We start from the raw sequence: 25,418 nt of genomic DNA, 5'->3' as shown, positions 1-25,418 counted from the left end.
AGATAAAGATAGAGATACTTATGTATATCATTGGTGTAAGAGCTTCAGACAAGCGTATGAAGATGCCTTCCCTTCCGTCTCTCTGCTTTCCTACTGCCTTCATCCAATCCTTCTTACTCCTTTCCATGGCAAGCTCGTGTAGGGTCTCACTGTTGTCAGCAGCTACCTCCCTTCCGCGCAGTGAAAGCTAATGCACACACTCTGTCACAGTGCTGCCAATCACCGGTTTGGTTCCCTCCCCTACCGGAATAGAATAACTCTTTTGCGTCTGTCACTAACGCCCAGTAGGTTACAGGTTTGAAGCACGTCACAGTCATTCAATCATTGAATCCTACTCAGAATACCACAGACAAGGTTAGACCTTCCGGATTCTCTTGAAAGCTGCCATCAAGTCCTGCCTTTACCACGAAGACTCCGAAGAATCCAAGAGATATTCACTAAGCCTCAGATGCGTGTAGAACAAGAATGGTTGTCAGTCACCTTGTTCATGGGTGAGGATGGTGATGGGCGTCAATCATCACCTTCATCATGTTGAAGAACAAGTGATATCTTGGATAAAGAACAAGTGGAATTGAATGGAAGAACAATAGTAATTGCATTAATACTCGAGGTACAGCAGAGCTCCACACCTTAATCTATGGTGTGTAGAAACTCCACCGTTGAAAATACATAAGAACAAGGTCTAGGCATGGCCGAATGGCCAGCCTCCCAATGATCTAAGAACTAGATGTCCAAAGATGAAAAATACAATAGTAAAAGGTCCTACTTATAGAAAACTAGTAGCCTAAGGTGTACAGAAATGAGTAAATGACATAAAAATCCACTTCCGGGCCCACTTGGTGTGTGCTTGGGCTGAGCAATGAAGTAATTTTCGTGTAGAGACTCTTCTTGGCGTTTAACTCCCATTTTGGTGCCAGTTTGGGCGTTTAACTCCCATTTAGGTGCCAGTTCCGGCGTTTAACGCTGGAATTTCTTGAGGTGACTTTGAACGCCGGTTTGGGCCATTAAATCTTGAGCAAAGTATGGACTATTATATATTGCTGGAAAGCCCAGGATGTCTACTTTCCAACGCCGTTGAGAGCGCGCCAATTGGGCTTCTGTAGCTCCAGAAAATCCACTTCGAGTGCAGGGAGGTCAGAATCCAACAGCATCTGCAGTCCTTTTGAGTCTCTGGATCAGATTTTTGCTCAGATTCCTCAATTTCAGCCAGAAAATACCTGAAATCACAGAAAAACACACAAACTCATAGTAAAGTCCAGAAAAGTGAATTTTAACTAAAAACTAATAAAAATATAATAAAAACTCAACTAAAACTACTAAAAACATACTAAAAACAATGCCAAAAAGCGTATAAATTATCCGCTCATCACAACACCAAACTTAAATTGTTGCTTGTCCCCAAGCAACTGAAAATCAAATAAGATAAAAAGAAGAGAATATACTATAGACTCCAAATTATCAATGAAACTAAGCTCTAAATTAGATGAGCGGGACTAGTAGCTTTTTGCCTCCGAACAGTTTTGGCATCTCACTTTATCCTTTGAAATTCAGAATGATTGGCTTCTTTAGGAACTCCGAATCCAGATAGTGTTATTGATTCTCCTAGTTAAGTATGATGATTCTTGAACACAGCTACTTATTGAGTCTTGGCCGTGGCCCAAAGCACTCTGTCTTCCAGTATTACCACCGGATACATACATGCCACAGACACATAATTGGGTGAACCTTTTCAGATTGTGACTCAGCTTTGCTAAAGTCCCCAATTAGAGGTGTCCAGGGTTCTTAAGCACACTCTTATTGCCTTGGATCACAACTTTATTTCTTTCTTTTTCTTTCTTTTTCTCTTTCTCCCCCCTTTTTTTTTTTTTCTCCTTCTTTTTCTCTTTTTCTTTTTTTTTTTTGTATTCACTGCTTTTTCTTGCTTCAAGAATCATTTTTATGATTTTTCAGATCCTCAGTAACATGTCTCCTTTTTCATCATTCTTTCAAGAGCCAACAATTTTAACATTCATGAACCACAAATTCAAAAGACATATGCACTGTTTAAGCATACATTCAGAAAACAAAAAGTATTGTCACCACATCAAACTAATTAAGCTAGTTTTAAAGATGAATTTGAAATCCTGTACTTCTTGTTCTTTTGTGATAAAAACAGTTTTCATTTAAGAAAGGTGATGGATTCATATTCATAGCTTTAAGGCATAGACACTAAGACACTAATGATCATAAGACACAAACATGGATAAACATAAAGCACTAAAATTCGAAAAACAGAAAAATAAAGAACAAGGAGATTAAAGAACGGGTCCACCTTAGTGATGGCGGCTCTTTCTTTCTCTTGAAGATCCTATGGAGTGCTTGAGCTCCTCAATGTCTCTTCCTTGTCTTTGTTGCTCCTTTCTCATGATCCTTTGATCTTCTCCAATTTCATGGAGGAGGATGGCATGTTCTTGGTGCTCCACCCTTAGTTGTCCCATGTTGGAACTTAATTTTCCTAGGGAGGTGTTAATTTGCTCCCTGTAGTCTTGTGGAGGAAAGTGCATCCCTTGAGGTATCTTAGGGATCTCTTGATGAGAGGGGTCTCTTGTTTGCTCCATCTTCTTCTTAGTGATGGGCTTGGGGTCATGCCTTCTCAGTTGAACCGGCTTTGGATGCCATAAATGGTTATGGAAAAACAGAAAAGCAATGCTTTTACCACACCAAACTTAAAAGGTTTGCTCGTCCTCGAGCAAAAGAAGAAAGAAGAGAGTAGAAGAAGAAGAATTGGAGGAGATGGATGTGAGTGGTGAAGAGAAAGAGATGTTGAGGTGATTGGTGAATGGGTGAAGAAGAAGAGAGAGTGGTGGGTTTGTTTGGGGATCCTGTGGGGTCCACAGATCCTTAGGTGTCAAGGAAAAGTCATCCCTGCACCAAAAGGCATCAAAATCCACGTTTTGAGCCATTTCTGGCGTTAAACGCCGGGCTGATGCCCATTCCTGGCGTTTAACGCCAGGTTCTTGCCCTTTTCTGGCATTTAACGCCAGTCTGGTGCCCCTTTCTGGCGTTAAACGCCCAGAATGGTGCCAGACTGGGCGTTAAACGCCCAACTGCTAGCCTCACTGGCGTTTAAACGCCAGTGGGTTCTTCCTCCAGGGTGTGCTGTTTTTCTTCCTGTTTTTCATTCTGTTTTTGCTTTTTCAATGGATTTTGTGACTTCTTATGATCATCAACCTACAAAAAAGATAAAATAACAAAAGGAAATATATAAAATATAATCATTGGGTTGCCTCCCAACAAGCGCTTCTTTAATGTCAATAGCTTGACAGAGGGCTCTCATGGAGCCTCACAAATGATCAGAGCAATGTGGGAACCTCCCAACACCAAACTTAGAGTTTGAATGTGGGGGTTCAACACCAAACTTAGAGTTTGGTTGTGGCCTCCCAACACCAAACTTAGAGTTTGACTGTGGGGGCTCTGTTTGACTCTGATTTGAGAAGCTCTTCAAGCTTCCTCTCCATGATGACAGAGGGATATCCTCGAGCCTTAAACAACAAGGATTCTTCATTCACTTGAATGATCAACTCTCCTCTATCAACATCAATCACAGCCCTTGCTGTGGCTAGGAAAGGTCTGCTAAGGATGATGGATTCATCCATGCACTTCCTAGGATCTTGTCTCTTTTGAGGTAATTTCTGCCTAGACAAGTCATCCAGTTCTTTGGTGAGCAAGGGAGGTTCATCTTCCCAAGTCTCATTTCCAAATAACTTGTCATTTAGCTTCATGATTGCTCCAAGGTATTTAGCAACTTGCTCTTTAGTGACATACTTATCCTCTTCAGAGGAAGAATACTCATCAGAGCTCATGAAAGGCAGAAGTAAGTTCAATGGAATCTCTATGGTCTCATTTTGAGCCTCAGATTCCCATGGTTCCTCATTGGGGAACTCATTGGAAGTTGGTGCACGCCCATTGAGGTCTTCCTCAGTGGCGTCCACCTCCTCTCTTTCCTCTCCATATTCGGCCATGGTTATGGCCTTGCACTCTCCCTTTGGATTTTCATCTGTATTACTTGGGAGAGTACTAGGAGGGAGTTCAGTAACTTTCTTACTCAGCTGACTCACTTGTCCTTCCAAATTCCTAATGGAGGACCTTGTTTCATTCATGAAACTTTGAGTGGTCTTTATTAGATCAGAGACCATTGTTGCTAAGTCAGAGGTATTCTGCTTAGAACTCTCTGTCTGTTGCTGAGAAGATGATGGAAAAGGCTTGTTATTGCCAAGCCTGTTTCTTCCACCATTATTGTTATTGAAACCTTGTTGAGGTCTCTCTTGATTCTTCCATGAGAAATTTGGGTGATTTCTCCATGAAGAATTATAGGTGTTTCCATAGGGTTCTCCTAGGTAATTCACCTCTTCCATTGAAGGATTCTCAGGATCATAAGCTTCTTCCTCAGATGAAGCTTCCTTAGTACTGCCAGGTGCATTTTGTATTCCAGACAGACTTTGAGAAATCAAATTGACTTGTTGAGTCAATATCTTGTTCTGAGCCAGTATGGCATTCAGAGTGTCAATCTCAAGAACTCCTTTCTTCTGACTAGTCCCATTGTTCACAGGATTCCTTTCAGAAGTGTACCTGAATTGGTTATTTGCAACCATTTCAATCAGCTCTTGAGCCTCTGTAGGCGTCTTCTTCAGATGAAGAGATCCTCCAGCAGAGCTATCCAAAGATATCTTGGATAGTTTAGAGAGACCATCATAGAAAATACCTATGATGCTCCATTCAGAAAGCATGTCTGAAGGACATTTTCTGATTAATTGTTTGTATCTTTCCCAAGCTTCATAGAGGGATTCTCCATCCTTCTTTCTGAAGGTTTGGACTTTCACTCTAAGCTTACTCAATTTTTGAGGTGGAAAGAACTTTGCCAAGAAGGCATTGACTAGCTTTTCCCAAGAGTCCAGGCTTTCTTTAGGTTGAGAGTCCAACCATATTCTAGCTCTGTCTCTTACAGCAAAAGGGAATAGCATCAGTCTGTAGACCTCAGGGTCAATCCCATTAGTCTTGACTGTGTCACAGATTTGCAAGAATTCAGCTAAGAACTGATGAGGATCTTCCATTGGAAGTCCATGAAACTTGCAATTCTGTTGCATTAGAGAAACTAATTGAGGCTTAAGCTCAAAGTTGTTTGCTCTAATGGCAGGGATAGAGATGCTTCTCCCATAGAAGTTGGGAGTAGGTGCAGTAAAGTCACCCAGCACCTTCCTTGCATTGTTGGCATTGTTGTTGTTTTCGGCTGCCATGTGTTCTTCTTCTTTGAAGAATTCGGTCAAGTCCTCTAAAGAGAGTTGTGCCTTGGCTTCTCTTAGCTTTCTCTTCAAGGTCCTTTCAGGTTCAGGGTCAGCTTCAACAAGAATGCCTTTGTCTCTGCTCCTGCTCATATGAAAGAGAAGAGAATAAGAAGATGTGGAATCCTCTATGTCACAGTATAGAGATTCCTTGAGGTGTCAGAGGAAAAGAAGAGTAGAAGACAGAAGTAGAAAATTCGAACTTATCAGAAAAAGATGGAGTTCGAATTTTGCATTAAGGGAGAGTGTTAGTCCATAAATAGAAGGATGTGAGAAGAAGGGAAGTAATTTTCGAAAATTAAGTAGAAGAATTTGAAAACATTTTGAAAAACACTAATTGATTTTCGAAAACAAAAGTGGGAAAGAAGTAAAGTGATTTTTGAAAAAGATTTTGAAATTAGAAATTAAAAAGATTTGATTGAAAACTATTTTGAAAAAGATGTGGTTAAGAAGATATGATTGGTTTTAAAAAGATGTGAAAACAATTTTAAAAGATATGATTTGAAAACAATTTGAAAAGATATGATTTTAAAAATTAATGACTTGCCTAACAAGAAAAGATATGATTCAAACATAAAACCTTCCTCAACAGAAAAGGCAAAAAATGTTCAATCAAATCATTAATTGTTAGTAAGTATCTTTGAAAAAGGAAAGAAATTGATTTTGAAAACATTTGATTGAAAAGATATGATTTGAAAAAGATTTGATTTTGAAAAACTTTGAAAACTTGAAAAAAATTGATTTTGAAAACAAAATCTTCCCCCTTTGCCATCCTGGCGTTAAACGCCCAGAATGGTGCACATTCTGGCGTTTAACGCCCAAACCTATACCTTTTTGGGCGTTAAACGCCCAACCAGGCACCCTGGCTGGCGTTTAAACGCCAGTCTGTCTTCTTCACTGGGCATTTTTGAATGCCCAGCTTTTTCTGTGTGATTCCTCTGCAGTATGTTCTGAATCTTCAATTCTCTGTATTATTGACTTGAAAAGACACAAATTAAAAATATTTTTGGATTTTTAATAATGAGGAATAATCAAAATGCAAATAAGATCAAATAACAATGCATGCAAGACACCAAACTTAGCAGTTTGTATACTATTGACACTAACAAAATAAGAATGCATATGAGAAACAACAAAACACTCAAGTCAATAGAATTCAAAGATCAAAACAAGGAAATCATCAAGAACAACTTGAAGATTAATTAAGACACATGCATAAATTCGAAAAATGCAAGAAAAACAGAAACATGCAATTGACACCAAACTTAAGATGAGACTCTAGACTCAAACAAAAAAATATTTTTGGATTTTATGATTTTGTAATTTTTTTTTTGGGTTTTTTCGAAAATTAAGTGAAAAGAAAAAATAAAGGTATCAAAATTCTTAATGAGAATTCCAGGAATCATGCAATGTTAGTCTAAAGCTTTAGTCTAAAGGAATTAGACATGGCCGGCTAAGCTTCAGCAGGACATTGCATTCAAGAGCTAAATTGATGATGATCAATCAGCTTTGGTGATGATAAGAACATCACTTTGAAACACTAGAATTCATTCTTAAGAACTTTGAAGAAAAATAATGCCTAATCTAAGCAACAAGATGAACCGTCAGTTGTCCATACACAAGAACAATCCCCGGCAACGGCGCCAAAAACTTGGTGCGCGAAATTGTGATCACTACAACTTCGCACAACTAACCAGCAAGTGCACTGGGTCGTCCAAGTAATACCTTACGTGAGTAAGGGTCGATCCCACGGAGATTGTTGGTATGAAGCAAGCTATGGTCATCTTGTAAATCTCAGTCAGGCAGACTCAAATGGGTATAGTGATAAACGAATAAAGCAATAAGATAAAGATAGAGATACTTATGTATATCATTGGTGTAAGAGCTTCAGACAAGCGTATGAAGATGCCTTCCCTTCCGTCTCTCTGCTTTCCTACTGCCTTCATCCAATCCTTCTTACTCCTTTCCATGGCAAGCTCGTGTAGGGTCTTACTGTTGTCAGCAGCTACCTCCCTTCCGCGCAGTGAAAGCTAATGCACACACTCTGTCACAGTGCTGCCAATCACCGGTTTGGTTCCCTCCCCTACCGGAATAGAATAACTCTTTTGCGTCTGTCACTAACGCCCAGTAGGTTACAGGTTTGAAGCACGTCACAGTCATTCAATCATTGAATCCTACTCAGAATACCACAGACAAGGTTAGACCTTCCGGATTCTCTTGAAAGCTGCCATCAAGTCCTGCCTTTACCACGAAGACTCCGAAGAATCCAAGAGATATTCACTAAGCCTCAGATGCGTGTAGAACAAGAATGGTTGTCAGTCACCTTGTTCATGGGTGAGGATGGTGATGGGCGTCAATCATCACCTTCATCATGTTGAAGAACAAGTGATATCTTGGATAAAGAACAAGTGGAATTGAATGGAAGAACAATAGTAATTGCATTAATACTCGAGGTACAGCAGAGCTCCACACCTTAATCTATGGTGTGTAGAAACTCCACCGTTGAAAATACATAAGAACAAGGTCTAGGCATGGCCGAATGGCCAGCCTCCCAATGATCTAAGAACTAGATGTCCAAAGATGAAAAATACAATAGTAAAAGGTCCTACTTATAGAAAACTAGTAGCCTAAGGTGTACAGAAATGAGTAAATGACATAAAAATCCACTTCCGGGCCCACTTGGTGTGTGCTTGGGCTGAGCAATGAAGTAATTTTCGTGTAGAGACTCTTCTTGGCGTTTAACTCCCATTTTGGTGCCAGTTTGGGCGTTTAACTCCCATTTAGGTGCCAGTTCCGGCGTTTAACGCTGGAATTTCTTGAGGTGACTTTGAACGCCGGTTTGGGCCATCAAATCTTGGGCAAAGTATGGACTATTATATATTGCTGGAAAGCCCAGGATGTCTACTTTCCAACGCCGTTGAGAGCGCGCCAATTGGGCTTCTGTAGCTCCAGAAAATCCACTTCGAGTGCAGGGAGGTCAGAATCCAACAGCATCTGCAGTCCTTTTGAGTCTCTGGATCAGATTTTTGCTCAGATTCCTCAATTTCAGCCAGAAAATACCTGAAATCACAGAAAAACACACAAACTCATAGTAAAGTCCAGAAAAGTAAATTTTAACTAAAAACTAATAAAAATATAATAAAAACTCAACTAAAACTACTAAAAACATACTAAAAACAATGCCAAAAAGCGTATAAATTATCTGCTCATCATCAACCTACAAAAAAGATAAAATAACAAAAGAAAATAATTAATTATAAAACATTGGGTTGCCTCCCAACAAGCGCTTCTTTAATGTCATTAGCTTGACAGAGGACTCCCATGGAGCCTCAGAAACACTCAGAACCTTGTTGAAACCTCCCAACACCAAACTTAGAGTTTGAATGTGGGGTTTCAACACCAAACTTAGAGTTTGGTTGTGGCCTCCCAACACCAAACTTAGAGTTTGACTGTGGGGGCTTTGTTTGGCTCTGTTTTGAGAGAAGCTCTTCATGCTTCCTCTCCATGATGACAGAGGGATATCCTTGGGCCTTAAACACCAAGGATTCTTCATTCACTTGAATGATCAACTCTCCTCTATCAACATCAATCACAGCCTTTGCTGTGGCTAGGAAGGGTCTGCCAAGGATGATAGATTCATCCATGCACTTCCCAGTCTCTAGGACTATGAAGTCAGTAGGGATGTAATGGTCTTCAATCTTCACCAAAACATTCTCTACAAGTCCATGAGCTTGTTTTCTTGAATTGTCTGCCATCTCCAATGAGATTTTTGCAGCTTGCACCTCAAGGATCCCTAATTTCTCCATTACAGAGAGGGGCATGAGGTTTACACTTGACCCTAGGTCACACAAGGCGTTCTTGAAGGTCATGGTACCTATGGTACAAGGCATAGAAAACTTCCCAGGATCCTGCCTCTTTTGGGGCAGTTTATGCCTAGACAAGTCATCCAGTTCTTTGGTGAGCAAGGGAGGTTCATCTTCCCAAGTCTCATTTCCAAATAACTTGTCATTTAGCTTCATGATTGCTCCAAGGTATTTAGCAACTTGCTCTTCAGTGTCATACTCATCCTCTTCAGAGGAGGAATACTCATCAGAGCTCATGAATGGCAGAAGTAAGTCCAATGGAATCTCTATGGTCTCAATTTGAGCCTCAGATTCCCATTGTTCCTCATTGAGGAACTCAGAGGAGGTTGGTACACGCCCACTGAGGTCTTCCTCAGTGGCGTCCACCTCCTTTCTTTTCTCCCAGAATTCGGCCATGTTAATGGCCTTGCACTCTCCCTTTGGATTTTCTTCTGTATTACTTGGGAGAGTGCTAGGAGGGAGTTCAGTAACTTTCTTGCTCAGCTGACCCACTTGTCCTTCCAAATTTCTGATGGAGGACCTTGTTTCATTCATGAAACTTTGAGTGGTCTTTATTAGATCAGAGACCATTGTTGCTAAGTCAGAAGTGCTCTGCTTAGAACTCTCTGTCTGTTGCTGAGAAGATGATGGAAAAGGCTTGTTGTTACCAGGCCTGTTTCTTCCACCATTATTGTTATTGAAACCTTGTTGAGGTCTCTCTTGATTCTTCCATGAGAAATTTGGGTGATTTCTCCATGAAGAGTTGTAGGTGTTTCCATAGGGTTCTCCTAGGTAATTCACCTCTTCCATTGAAGGGTTCTCAGGATCATAAGCTTCTTCCTCAGATGAAGCATCCTTAGTACTGTTTGGTGTATTTTGCATTCCAAACAGACTTTGAGAGATCAAATTGACTTGTTGAGTCAATATTTTATTCTGAGCCAATATGGCATTCAGAGTGTCAATCTCAAGAACTCCTTTCTTCTGATTAGTCCCATTGTTCACAGGATTCCTTTCAGAAGTGTACATGAATTGGTTATTTGCAACCATTTCAATCAGTTCCTGAGCTTCTGCAGGCGTCTTCTTCAGATGAAGAGATCCTCCTGCAGAGCTATCCAAGGATATCTTGGATAGTTCAGAGAGACCATCATAGAAAATACCTATGATGCTCCATTCAGAAAGCATGTCTGAAGGACATCTTCTGATTAATTGTTTGTATCTTTCCCAAGCTTCATAGAGGGATTCTCCATCCTTCTGTCTAAAGGTTTGGACTTCCACTCTAAGCTTACTCCATCTTTGTGGTGGAAAGAACTTTGCCAAGAAGGCATTGACTAGCTTTTCCCAAGAGTCCAGGCTTTCCTTAGGTTGAGAATCCAACCATATTCTAGCTCTGTCTCTTACAGCAAAAGGGAATAGCATCAGTCTATAGACTTCAGGGTTAACCCCATTAGTCTTGACTGTGTCACAGATTTGCAAGAATTCAGCTAAAAACTGATGAGGATCTTCCATTGGAAGTCCATGGAACTTGCAATTCTGTTGCATTAGAGAAACTAATTGAGGCTTTAGCTCAAAGTTGTTTGCTCCAATGGCAGGGATAGAGATGCTTCTCCCATAGAAATCAGGAGTAGGTGCAGTAAAGTCACCCAGCACCTTCCTTGCATTGTTGGCATTGTTGTTGTTTTCGGCTGCCATGTCTTCTTCCTTGAAGAATTCGGTCAAGTCCTCTAAAGAGAGTTGTGCTTTGGCCTCTCTTAGCTTTCGCTTCAAGGTTCTCTCAGGTTCAGGGTCAGTTTCAACAAGAATGCCTTTGTCTCTGCTTCTGCTCATAAGAAAGAGAAGAGAAAAAGAGAATGTGGAATCCTCTATGTCACAGTATAGAGATTCCTTGAAATGTCAAAGGAAAAGAGAAATAGAAAGAAGAAGGAGAAGGAGAATTCGAACTTTAATTAGATAAGGTTCGAATTGTGCATTTAGAAGGAGTAGTACTCCATAAATAGAAGGATGTGGGAAGGAGGGAAGAGAATTTTCGAAAATTCAATCAAAAGATTTTGAAAACATTTTGAAAGTTTGATTGATAATTTTCGAAAATTCAAAGTGAGAAAGAAATCAAGTGATTTTTGAAAAAGAATTTGAAATTATAAATTAAAAAGATTTGATTGAAAACTATTTTGAAAAAGATGTGATTGAAAAAAAAATTGATTGAAAAGTTATGGTTTTAAAAAGATATGATTGAAAAGATATGATTTGAAAACAATTTTAAAAGATATGGTTTAAAAACAATTTTAAAAGATATGATTTGAAAACAATTTGAAAAGATATGAATTGAAAATAATTTGAAAAGATTTGATTTTAAAAACTAATGACTTGCCTAACAAGAAAAGATATGATTCATAAAACCTTCCTTAATAGAAAAGGCAAAAAATGTTCAATCAAATCATTAATTGTTAGTAAGTATCTTTGAAAAAGGAAAGAAATTGATTTTGAAAACATTTTGATTGAAAAGATATGATTTGAAAAAGATTTGGTTTTGAAAAACTTTGAAAACTTGAAAAAAATTGATTTTGAAAACAAAATCTTCCCCCTGGCACCATCCTGGCGTTAAACGCCCAGAATGGTATACATTCTGGCGTTTAACGCCCAAAATGCTACCTTTTTGGGCGTTAAACGCCCAACCAGGTGCCCTGGCTGGCGTTTAAACGCCAGTCTGCCTTCTTCACTGGGCATTTTTGAATGCTCAGCTTTTTCTGTATAATTCCTCTGCAGTATGTTCTAAATCTTCAATTCCTTGTATCATTGACTTGAAAAGACACAAATTAAAAATATTTTTGGATTTTTAATAATCAAAATGCAACAAGAATCAAATAACAATGCATGCAAGACACCAAACTTAGCAGTTTGTGTACTACTGACACTAACAATATGAGAATGCATATGAGACACACAAAATACTTCAAGTCAATAGAATTCAAAGATTAGAACACAAAAATCATCAAGAATTACTTGAGGATCCTTAAGACACATGAATGAATGCATGCAATTGACACTAAACTTAAGATGAGACACTAGACTCAAACAAGAAATATTTTTGGATTTTTATGATTTTGCAAATTTTTTTGTATTTTTTCGAAAATTAAGTGGAAAAAGGTATCAAAATTCTTAATGAGAATTCCAGGAATCAGTGCAATGCTAGTCTAAGACTCCGGTCCAGGAATTAGACATGGCTTCACAGCCAGCCAAGCTTTCAAGGAAAGCTTCGGTCCAAAACACTAGACATGACCAAAGGTCAGCCAAGCCTTAGCAATTCACTGCTCCAAAAGCAAGATTGATACGAAATCAACAAGCTCTTGTGGTGATAAGTTGAAACCTCGGTCCAATCAGATTAGACATGGCTTCTCAGCCAGCCAGATTTCAACAAATCATCATGAAACTCTAGAATTCACCTTCAAGAATTTCGAAAAAAAATACATAATCTAAGCAACAAGATGAACCGTCAGTTGTCCAGCCTAAACAATCCCGGGCAATAACACCAAAAATTTGATGTTGTTGCCGGATCTTGGCTCTGATGTTACCAAAGGCTTGCTCAAAACTAGAACAATCCCCGGCAACGGCGCCAAAAACTTGGTGCGCGAAATTGTGAACTATACTTTTTCACAACTCTCATAATCCCTGGTAATGGCTCCAAAAACTTGGTGCGCTCAATACCATGGCATTACACAACTTCGCACAACTAACCAGCAAGTGCACTGGGTCGTCCAAGTAATAAACCTTACGTGAGTAAGGGTCGATCCCACGGAGATTGTTAGTAATGAAGCAAGCTATGGTCATCTTGTAAATCTTAGTCAGGCAAACTCAGATATATATGGTGATGAACGAAAATAACATAGAAGATAAAGATAGTGATACTTATGTATATCATTGGTGTATGAGCTTCAGACAAGTGTATGAAGATGCCTTCCCTTCCGTCTCTCTGCTTTCCTACAGCCTTCATCCAATTCTTTCTTACTCCTTTCCATGGCAAGCTCGTATAGGGTCTCACTGTTGTCAGCAGCTACCTCCCATCCGCGCAGTGAAAGCTAATGCACACACTCTGTCACAGTGCTGCCAATCACCGGTTTGGTTCCCTCCCCTACCGGAATAGAATAACTCTTTTGCGTCTGTCACTAACGCCCAGTAGGTTACAGGTTTGAAGCACGTCACAGTCATTCAATCATTGAATCCTACTCAGAATACCACAGACAAGGTTAGACCTTCCGGATTCTCTTGAATGCTGCCATCAGTTCTTGCCTATACCACGAAGACTCTGATCTCACGGAATGGCTGGCTCGTTTGTCAGGCGAGCACTCGGTTGTCAGGCGATCAACCATGCATCATGCAATCAGAAATCCAAGAGATATTCACTAAGCCTCGGATGCGTGTAGAACAAGAATGGTTGTCAGTCACCTTGTTCATGAGTGAGAATGGTGATGGGCGTCAATCATCACCTTCATCATGTTGAAGAACAAGTGATATCTTGGATAAAGAACAAGTGGAATTTGAATGGAAGAACAATAGTAATTGCATTAATACTCGAGGTACAGCAGAGCTCCACACCTTAATCTATGGTGTGTAGAAACTCCACCGTTGAAAATACATAAGAACAGGGTCTAGGCATGGCCGAATGGCCAGCCTCCCAAAGGTCTAAGATAGCCTAAAACAAAGATAGCTACCAAGATGTTCTCGATCTAAAATTGATCAAAAGATGCTCATACAATAGTAAAAGGTCCTACTTATAGAAAACTAGTACATAGATGAGTAAATGACATAAAAATCCACTTCCGGGCCCACTTGGTGTGTGCTTGGGCTGAGCAATGAAGAAATTTCGTGTAGAGACTCTCCTTGGAGTTAAACGCCAGCTTTAGTGCCAGTTTGGGCGTTTAACTCCCAATTAGGTGCCAGTTCCGGCGTTTAACGCTGGAATTTCTTGAGGTGACTTTGAACGCCGGTTTGGGCCATCAAATCTTGGGCAAAGTATGGACTATTATATATTGCTGGAAAGCCCAGGATGTCTACTTTCCAACGCCGTTGAGAGCGCGCCAATTGGGCTTCTGTAGCTCCAGAAAATCCACTTCGAGTGCAGGGAGGTCAGAATCCAACAGCATCTGCAGTCCTTTTGAGTCTCTGGATCAGATTTTTGCTCAGATTCCTCAATTTCAGCCAGAAAATACCTGAAATCACAGAAAAACACACAAACTCATAGTAAAGTCCAGAAAAGTGAATTTTAACTAAAAACTAATAAAAATATAATAAAAACTAACTAAAAGATACTAAAAACATACTAAAAACAATGCCAAAAAGTATACAAATTATCCGCTCATCAGAGAGACACCGTGCACTATTTTCAAATTTAATTTATATCTATTACTTCCTATAATAACTTTACCTAAACTTCATCAGCCAAATATTTAATAACTCAATATATATTACTAATTAATGAGTTCGGCAAGTGAGAGATCAAAGGATAAGGTATCTCGTGGACCACATAATGCTATATAATGATTCTGATTTCTGAACCACATGTCTCAAGAGCCTTATCCACAAACTGCAACCTTGCTCTAAATGCATGTTCACTATTTCGATAGAGCAAAAATGATGGCACTAATAATAGGAACCACAGTCTTTATCAACAAAAACAAGATAGAGGCGCGTGCAGGGTCAGGCCATGATCATATCCTGTGCTTCATTTTCTGTCTCTTATAGTTAAATCTTCTTCAATGGCCGCTTGTCATGTGAGTCCTGTGATTTTTAGAACCATGGATATAATGAAGCTTCAAATATTGGCTCCGCCTGAGAATCTTCCAAGGATGAACACCATGAGAATTGGTGACAGACCTCTCTGGTTTAGACCCTTCACCATAGTTAAAGTTGGGGAAATAAACTTTGGCTCAGGCTTGGTTAAGGATGACACACTTGCTGAGAAGAAAAGGGAGCTTTACCAGGCAGTGGAAGGTATCCCATTTCAACAATATTGAATCTACTTTTTCTTTTTCTTTTTCATTATAAGCTTTTAGCATTGTTTAACAATGCAATGCAGAAAGGGTATGTGATATGTTTGAAATCAAATGCAATAAAAAATATGTTTCAAGGAATCAACAGGGGGATTTTTGGACTCCCATCTGCCAAGAAATTTGAAATTGAGAGTTTGGTGCAGCAGCTAAAATCTCAGAATCCAACTCCAGAGCCAACTCTAGAACTAGACAAGGTAACTTCAACTCTGCCTAAATTATCTGATATCTGATTGTGATTGCAATTTATGATCTATCCCTATCAATAATTTCTATTACATGGAAGGTGGCTGGGTACTGGAGGCTTGTTTATAGCACAATCACAATTCTGGGATCAAAGAGAACCAAGATAGGCCTCAGAGACTTTATCTCATTAGATGAGTTTTTTTCAAACCATTGACATAGCCAAGGTACAAACTACAGAATTTTGAGTAGAGAGATTGTATATAACTTTGACATTAGAAGATGCAAACTGTGTTTCCAGTATTTCATCTTTGTAACTTTTATCTACTGAGTTTGAGCATTGGTCATTTGATTCTAAAATGGAGAGCAAAGCAGTTAACGTGGTCGAGTTCAGTGCAAAGGAGTTGAGTTTGTTGTCAGGACAGCTTAGTATTGAAGCTTCTTTCAAGATTGCTTCAGCAACAGTTAAAGCTCTACCTTCTTGTTTGACCAATCTTAATTTATTTCTCTGTAATCTATAACTATTGCTGCTGAGTAACTACCTAATTGGATAATACTTGAAATTCACAGAGGGTTGACATTAACTTTGAAAGCTCCACCATTACTCTTGATCAGGTAATGCTATTAGATACTGCATTTTTTCTTTAGCCTAATTAATCGGATTTGAATATTTGTCTGATTTTTCCAAGTTCAAATTACTTTCTTCCTTGCATTCACAGTTGATGCATGTATTCCGGAAAAACTATAATCTTCTGTTGGGCATCTTCAATCCAGAGGGATGGTTGGAAATCACGTATCCTAAGATCATATCATGGACAAACTAAAGGGCTGTGAAACACGCTTGTTTTTCTCTGTCTTTTATTCTATCATTATTCTATCATTGATGAAAATTCTTGTTGTTTCTTATTTCAATCTTTCTCATAGATATGTTGGTGACACCATAAGGATTGGAAGGGACAACAAGGGATTATATCTTTGTGCTGGAAAAAATTGAAGATAGAAGTCGTAATCCTCAAGGTTAAGTAGTATTTTATTTACGATAAATGTTGGGGTGACAATTTTTAAAAACTCATACTTTGACTCATCACTACATCATCATAAGATAGAGTGTGGAACTTGCTTTGATGGTGGGTTCACTCTTCATCCATCTTTAGTGAATGAATAAGGAGTTAAAGATGAGTTTAAAAAGGTTATGTCGTCTTAACATAACTCGATAGGTTTGAGTTAGACATGTATATTTTTATTAATCCATTTTTAAGTATTTTATCCCCTTTTTTTTTCCTTGATAAAAACTAGGGGTGAAAATTTGTGATATGTTGATTATAACTACTGTTGCATTGCGAGTATTAGTACTCACTAATGGTAAAGTAATTTTACCAAATGCTTTTTTTTGTAGCTTATGCATATTAAAAGTTACTTTTATTTTGATTTACCAAACATAGCTAATACAAATCTTGAAAAGTTAAAGTTTTATCAAATCGGGCCAAAACTGACTCATCTAGACATCTACTGGACAAGACTTGGTTGTTATAGTTTATTCATAGATTTTCTTTTTCCTGTGTTGTTTTTTTCCCTATATTTGAAGGCTTTTGAGTGTGGTTTATTATGATCTTTGCTTCATGCTTTGTTTAGTTATTTACTTTTTTATGCTTCAACTGCGTTTTGAATAAGTGGTCCCTGAGTAAAATCTTTTGGACAGCCTTGTACTCCCTACAAAGTTAAAATTTGGAGTCCACACTGCGGAACATTCCCTAACTTATACAGAGGTTTCGTGCAGGAAGAGGCGAAACACCAAGAACCAAAGGACAAGGTGGCAGCGATGCGATGGCGATGGTGAGGAGGCAAAGGATTTTGGAATGCGAAAAGGAAAACATGGAGAAGAAGCCCTTCATGGACATACAAACTGAGACCAAGAGATTCAGGAAAACAACACTTGATTTGATTTTTCATTTTTAGCATTCAGCAACAATCGTTACAAATCAGTAACAAGTAATCCCTAATCACACTAAACCTAAAATCAATAATTCTAAACAAAAATTTCAGTAATGATTTGATTTCTATTTTTAGCAGCAGCAAGAAAATTTCAACAAAAGCTTCAGGAATTAAAAAAAGAGCAACAGCACAAAATCAATTATTTGATTTTCCATTAACCCAGTCACAGTTTCACATTCAAAAATCAACAACATCACATTCAAAAATCAACAACAGGGCATAAAAGAAAGAGAAGAACCGAAGTGAAGGCAGTGCCGCTAACCTTCGACGACGACATGGACGGCGCCCGGCGAGACGACAGCGAGTGGCAACACAGCGGTGAGCTGCTCCAAGTTCGAGAGAATCCAGAGAGGACGGGGACAGGGGGAAGGAGGACGCCGAACTACGAGAGAGGAAGCAAAGGCGCCGACAGCACGGACGGCTGCGGCACCGCGGCAGAACAGTTGCAGGGAGAACTTAGGGTTTTGGTAGGGTGAGTTTGGAAGGTGCTATGGGTTCAGACTTCAGGTGATAGTGATATATGTATGATTCACGTATTGGGGAAATGGGTGGGTGCTAGGGAAAATGGGCGGGTGTTAGGGGGAAAGGGTGGGTTTGGAAAGTGGATCAGACCTTTTTACAAGTTGGTTTTTGATTGAACCGGTTAGACCGGTCGGTCTGGCCGGATTTTAAAATATTAAAATTGGTTTTATTTTGGTTAATTAAAAAATAAAAAAAACCGATTCACTAAAAACGTCCAATAATATGACGACACGTAGGCGTCTTTATAAAAAGACATTTTCTGTGACTTTATGGAAGCATTCCCCTAATTCAATATCTCAGAACACAATGTTTCTGTCTCATCGGCTAAACATAATTTTGTATCTCTCTATATCTATTTAAGTATCTTGTGCTTGTAAACAGATAAGGGTGACAATGGGGCGGGTTTTTGCTCTACCCAACTCCACCCTATCCTACAATAATCTGTATAAAACCCGCTCCGCTCCTATTCGCGGATAGTAAAAAGTTGAACCTTAACCCGCTCCCCCCTATAATTATTAAAATCTAACAAATAAAATTAAATTTCAAAATTTATATAATCATCATCACATACATAATATAAATTAAAGTAAAAGCTTAAATATGATACAATATTATTAATTATTTTATTAATGGTTTTACATACATTACATATATTATATAATACAATTATATATATTATATATACCGAGACGAATAGTGGACGGATATTACCTAAACCTAACCCGATCTGCCCCAGTGCAGAACGGATAATTATCCGTCTCGAAGAAGTAGAGGTAGGGTGGGTACCCACAAATTTGGATAGTATTGTCATCCCTATAAATAGTCACAGCCTTTAGTACCAGGTCATACCAAGACTAGCACAAAAAGAGTTGACTATACTAGCAAAAGCTAACCTTAAGGGGCCAACCCAAAACTAGAGAATGCATGGTCCAATGAAAAACAGGTGATAGAGGAATCTTGAATGCTCACAATGCTCACAAACATGGTACCATTACGGAAGTTAGATGAAGAATTTTAATAAAACCTCATGAATTCCCTTTTATGATTAATGTTTACGAGCTCATAAACTCGTGCGAAAAACTTTAAAAATGAATATCTAAGCTATAAAACGGACAAGTGGGTAAGTAGTTTAACTTTGGAATACACCTTTTCTTAAAGAACGCCACGAGGAGACAGCATAATATGAGTTTTTGATCCTATTGAAGTAGGAAGTTACAAAGACTTCTGAACAACCTATGACAAAACCTTTTAAATAAGTTATAAAATGTTGGTATGCATTACAACTTACAAATTCTTTCAATGATTTTTATTGTCATACCATTGCTAACCGTATTAAAAACACAAAAATGAATTTAAAAATATAATCAAACGCATTAATGCTTTTTAATCTTTTGTGATAAGATGAACAAATACAATTAAAGGGATATCAATCATTGCCCTCTATCTTTGCTCTATACTCATAATCCTTCAAACCATCCTCAGTTCTACATTCAAGAGAATAGAATATCCAAGAAAATAATATTTTATACTGCAGAATCCTTTCTACCTAACCAGTAACCACCACCCAAACCATCACTCGCAAGTCCTATCACCATTATAATTAAGTGTTAAACTAAAATGATTTCACAAAGTAATTTTATATCTATCATAGTAGTTAGAACTATGAGAACATGTCAAAGATAGAATGGTGTTGATAGAACACAGGTGAGAAAAATCTTGCATTGAAACATTGAATCAGTATACATATGAATGTACACCTTTTGAAAAAACAAAAAAACAAAACTAATTAAAATCCCTATTATGTCACTAATAATGACTAAAATTGCATTCACGAAAACTGCATATCCAAATTGTACAATTAATTAGCCATGAAATTCAAAGCCACAAGCATAAATGCTCAAATAGTTCAGGCATTTTGGTGCAAAAATCAAACTTGTGAGAGAAAAAATAGAATTCAAATGCCTTATCAAAAGAAGACTTCATAAATAATATCAAATAGCAAAAGCAACACTGACAATGTCACTTTTTGGCTGGAAAAAAGAACACTATGACAACTAAAACAATAACTTAATTTCAGGAAAAAAAATTCCAAAGAGCAGTGGAAGAAAGACAAGAACATACCTATAAAATAGAGAAAGGGTGATGTTCAATAAAACAGAAAGTGCCAAATGGCAAATACGCCACTGCTTACAGGAGATGTCTTGTGTTCTGGAAGTTGGGTTGTGGAAGGCAACAAATAGATCAAGAATTGGAGATACATCTAAAAATGAGTTTATAGTCCAATTAAAAAATTCTCATTAGAATTTATTATAAATAGAATGGTAGTAATAGAATAGAAAAATTATCACGTGTTTCGGTGTATTTATTGGGAGTAAATATCCAATTCGGTTCTTGTCCATTTTAAAATAGAACAAGGCATTTCTTGTCAATAAATTAAATCTGATTCAACCCTTGTTCTTAATAAAAGTGAGTTAAGGCAGTCTCTCCGTTATAACCTCTCACCAAAGTTGACGGAAAAGTCTTACGTGATATTTACTGGCACAATGTGGATAGTTACTCAAAGTTAAGTGCCATGTTGGCTTATGAAAAATGGACAAGGATCGATTTGTCTCCCTCCATTCTTCAAAAACGACGTCGTTTTCTGGATCTACCCAGAAACAAAACTTAATTTTGGTTGGTGATTTCACCTTAAACCTCTCCTGACTCTTTGGTCTATGAAATTGGAGACAAATCCTAGGACAAGATGAACTTGCGAATAGGAGGTGATAATTCGAGTTGCAACATGAACACAAGTAAGAGCGTTCGGGTTCGGAGGATGAAGAGATGGTTCTCCCCAAAGTGCTATTTCGGGTCTCATGCTATTCTATTTATGTTTGGGACTAAAAACAATTCAGATAGATTATTTTTTCATTGTCCTTATTTCAAGGTATGTTAGGTTTAATAATGTGTTGATTCCAGATAGGTATTAATGTCTAGGTTTAATTTTGTACTCACTGTTAGTTTCACAAACTTAATTCATATTGTAGACGGCAAAAGTTCATTGCTCATTCTTTATATGGCTAAATGATTATATTGCTTCATTTAATGAGTATGCTAGGAAGACAATATCAAAGAGGGTATTGTTGCAAAAGCAAAATTCGTTTGAAGGACATAGTGATGCAGTGGATGACAAAGTGAAAAAGTTAGAGGATAGGTTAATTGGATTAGAGAACAAATTGGAGAAGTGTAAATTAAAATTGGGTGAAAAACATGTATGAATTTTGGATGTAGTTTTTTTTTTGCATTTTTTGGTGGAGTTATGATTGCCTACTTATTTCAACTCTTGTTATCCCTCATTTTATTTATCTCAACAGCACCCTTCATTACATGGAAACAAGACTCAAAGTTAGGGGTCATGCTATTAAACTAATACATGGTCTTGTAATTTGTATAACCAAACTCCCTCAATAAAGCTTTCAAATCGAAGAAGTTCACCAAATCAATATCAAAAGGTGGTCATTTCTTCACTTTTCCATTAACATAATCCATTTTACCTTGTGAATTTCTCTTAAAATTTTTTCATGATGAAAGACAGGAACTACTTCAAACTGATACATCTGTAAATATATACATCTAATCAAATTTCACTTTAAAATATTAATTATCCAACTATGATAGTGATCTAAACCAATCACAAACAACATTATTTAGGTAACAAATTAAATAGTCAGTTTCAGAACATCATTCACGTATAAAAAATAAAATAAAATAAAACACATTCAGTGAACACTTCAACATCAACATGCAGTTAGAAAAAAAGAGTGAATACTAATAAACTTTGAAACCATAAAACCTGCCAACCTGGATAGTGACAACAATTGCCTCTACTTAATGTCGTTAATGACACTGTCAATTGTGTAGTTACAGTTGTCGTTTGGGATCCTGTCAGCGGCCTTATCAGCAACGCATTCAGCACAACTGTCAGGTGCTCCGTCGAATGTTTCTTGTTTCGGGTGAAGAAGAGGACAAGAGTTTGATATTTCTGTAAATAAAGGTTAGGGCTTGGGGGGTCATATGTGACCTTAACCTTACAACATTTTGTTTTAGTAGAAAATTAGAAACAACGTCATTTTTGGAGAATGGAGAGGGACAAATCGATCCCTGTCCATTCTCCCTAAACCAATCTGACATTTAATTTTGAGTAATCCTCTACGTCAGCGCTAGTGAATGTTACACGTAAGATTTTTTCGTCAATTTTAGTGAAGGTTTATAACGGAAGAATTGCCTTCGCTCACTTTTGTTAAGAACAAAGGTCTAATCGAGTGTAATTTATTAATATGGGTCACCTTATCCTATTTTAAAATAGCCAAAGATCAAGTTGAATGTTTATTCTTTTACTAGAATATAATATACCATTGTACGACTTAGTTCTGAATATCATTAAACAATATTTACCATAAAAAATTATAAATTTAAGTCTGTTTTTATTGTGTTAAACCGTAGTTTGCCAAAAAATAAAGAATGATAACGAGTTCACGAGTCATTAGCTTAAAAAATAAGTTGGAATATTTTTTTTTCATTCTTTTAAATATACTGCTTTTTAGTTCATATTATTTACTAAAATAAGAACTCTTAAGTTTATATTCATTTTTTGTTTTATATTTCATTTAATTTATTATATTTTTTAGTTGTAAAATAAAAAATTTTCTTATATATATATATATATATATTTAGGCTATTTTTTAAGATTTTTCATAAATAAATTAAAAATAAAGATTATTAATTTTAAAAATAAATATTATTTTTAATTTATTTAAAAAACTTATTTTTTAATAGAATTGTGACCAATTTTAAGTTACTTATTGGGAGATTTTTTTTTGGATATAATTTAATGTATCATATATGGATTTGACCAATGAAATATATAAATGGTCAACGTAATTTTTTTATTTTGGCTTGTGTGTGGTACGAATTGTTTTTTTTTTAATAATGATATATAATTAATAAAATTTATTATTTTTGACTAATATTTTGTCAATATTTTAAATTTTAAACTCTAATTCTGACATTATAAAAATAGAATATTGACTAAAATATTAGTTAATATTGATAAAATATGATGGTCTTTATTATTTTTTATTATTATAAGATTTATGATAATATGAATTATTGGAATTTTGAGATTATGTTAGTGGGATTTTTGATATCCTAAAGTGTTGAATTTATGAAAATAATGCAAAAAAGTTTATATTTTTGTGATAAAATTTTTAAAATATATAAAACTCTAAATTTGGTATCAGTGTCATTTAAAGTTAAACTTATTAAGTATAAAGCTTATCAAAATATCATATTTTCTATGCGTCTACATTTAAAAAAAAAAATTCTTCTATATACTTGTATTTATAAACGATAAAAGATAATTTTATCGAACCATTTTTTCTCATTTTTTTCAATTTATTTTTACAAATTTAAAGAATTTATATTTTGTGATAAAATTGGTGATTATTTTGAAATATATAAAACTTTAAATTTGGTATCCGTGTCGTTCAAAGTTAAACTTAATATTAGGTATAAAATTTATCAAGCTACCATATTTTTCATGCGTCAAGATTTATAAAAAAGAAACATTCTTTTAGATACTTGTATTTATAAACGATAAAAAATGACTTTATCAAACTATTTTTTTTTTCATTTTTTTCCAATTTTTTACAAATTTAATTTTTAATTGGGTATCTAATTACTCGAATGGATGGATCCAACTCAGTTCTAATCGGTTTGGATATAGTCCCCAAAAAAAATTTCTCTTATCTGATCTAATCCAAATGATTAAATTTAATCATCAATTCGATTTTCAATTTAAATTTTTAAGTTCGATCAAACCCAATCCATTTATACATTAAAAATTTAATTGGATTGACTCTCGCAATTGACTTGTCCTTATAAAATCAAAATTAAATTTTTGATGTATAAACGAGTTGGGTTTGATCGAACTTAAAAATTTTAATTGAGAATCGAATTGATTAAATTTAATCATTTGGATTAAATTAGATAAGAGAATTTTTTTTGGGACTATATCCAAACCGATTAGAACTGAGTTGGATCCATTTGAGTAATTAGATACCCAATTGAAAATTAAATTTGTAAAAAATTGGAAAAATTGTAGTGGAGGGTCAATATTTCCAGCAGAAACAGGAAACATTTTCACAGAGGCAAAAATAAAAGTAAATTTTTTTGTTTTAAAGTCAATTTTTCTAGGAAAATGGTAGAATGACTTATTGAGAACGGGAAGTCATATATTTCTACTTCTTCAAAAAGCTGTGAATTAACTTTTCGGGAAGTTAAAAGTTTTTTTTAAATGGTGCCAAACACTCGTACTATGACTTTTCATAATTCAAAAGTAAAAAAAAAAGTAGCTTCTGCTGTTTCCCAAACGGGCTCTTAGGCTTCTCTATCAAGTTTGACTTCTCTTTGTAAGAATCAAACTTCACTACAGATAAATTTTTAGTTATCATATTTGAACTATTGTCGTTTGTATAGATCTTCTCAAGTGCATATAAAACTTCATTTCATTATATATGACTTCATCTTAAACTATTGAGGTATTCAATAATACCTCACCTCTATGTGCTTTGATTTATAATGAAATGTCAGATTCTTGTTGAGATGGATAGTGATGCGTGAACATGTTTATCCTATTTTTTGTTTATTTTAAGTTAGAATTTATTGAGTTTTAATTGAATTCTAGTGTTTTAAACCTCTTTGGATGCTACTTTAAGTTGTTTTGGTGTTTTAATTATTTCAGGTAAAATTCGGACCAGTTTGGTAGAGTTTTGTGCAAAAAAGAGAAGAATTGAAGCTACCCAATAGGGCGCTAAACGTCAAGCCTGGCATTTAACACTAGGAACTCAGAATCGAAAAGGAGCTTTCTGCCCTTGGGGGTGCTAAGTTTAGCGCTAAGAATCCGGATCACAACCTCATCTAAGGAGCATCTTTATTTGGATTTAACTTTTATTTACTCTATTTTATTTTATTTTAGTTATTTTTAATTACGAACAAAATCTTTTAGGTTTAGAATTTATTATTTTATTTTGGTCTCAAATCAAATTAGATTAGGTATAAAAGGGAAAAGATCCTTTGGATCTTGACACTTTCGCACTTTCACATTCTTTTAAACCCTAGTTTTCTCTCTGAAGCATGAGCCACTAAACCTCCTCGATTAAGGTTAGGAGCTCTGTTTATTTCTATGGATTAAGACTATTACTATTCTATTTTAATTAATGTATTGATTCAGTTTCAAGAATTACTTTCGTTCTTCATTTTATGAATTTGGGTAGATCGGAAGAATAACCCTTATTCTATATACGTTCTTGTGATTCTTGAAAGAGTTATCTCACTTGAACACTAGCTTGAAAGTAAATTCCTCCTAACTTGCTAATTACTTGGAATTAACGGGATACGTGACATATAATCCTTTTATATCTGGGTAATTAGAGTTTTTGTAGCGATAAACTAGAATTGAACTTAACCCTCTAATCAAAATTAAG

General features: G+C 36.3%; 1 protein-coding gene and 1 non-coding gene across 2 annotated transcripts; both read left to right on the top strand.

The window, feature by feature from the left end:
- Positions 1-10,336: 10,336 nt before the first annotated feature.
- LOC130952381 (small nucleolar RNA R71) lies at positions 10,337-10,444 on the top strand. Its single transcript, XR_009074561.1, has one exon. It is a non-coding gene; the product is annotated as a small nucleolar RNA R71 (small nucleolar RNA).
- Positions 10,445-14,946: 4,502 nt separating this feature from the next.
- LOC130947430 (fibrillin protein 5 homolog) lies at positions 14,947-16,375 on the top strand. Its single transcript, XM_057876130.1, has 7 exons — positions 14,947-15,142; positions 15,280-15,395; positions 15,485-15,590; positions 15,730-15,868; positions 15,951-15,996; positions 16,101-16,174; positions 16,306-16,375. Exons 1-7 carry the CDS (start codon positions 14,947-14,949, stop codon positions 16,373-16,375), a joined length of 747 nt encoding a protein of 248 aa, XP_057732113.1.
- The last annotated feature ends 9,043 nt before the right edge of the window (positions 16,376-25,418 follow it).

Source organism: Arachis stenosperma, chromosome 9, assembly GCF_014773155.1.
Source record: "Arachis stenosperma cultivar V10309 chromosome 9, arast.V10309.gnm1.PFL2, whole genome shotgun sequence".
Taxonomy (NCBI): Eukaryota; Viridiplantae; Streptophyta; class Magnoliopsida; order Fabales; family Fabaceae; genus Arachis; species Arachis stenosperma.
Note: the sequence above shows the minus strand (reverse complement) of the source record. Positions and strands in the feature narration are given on the sequence as shown.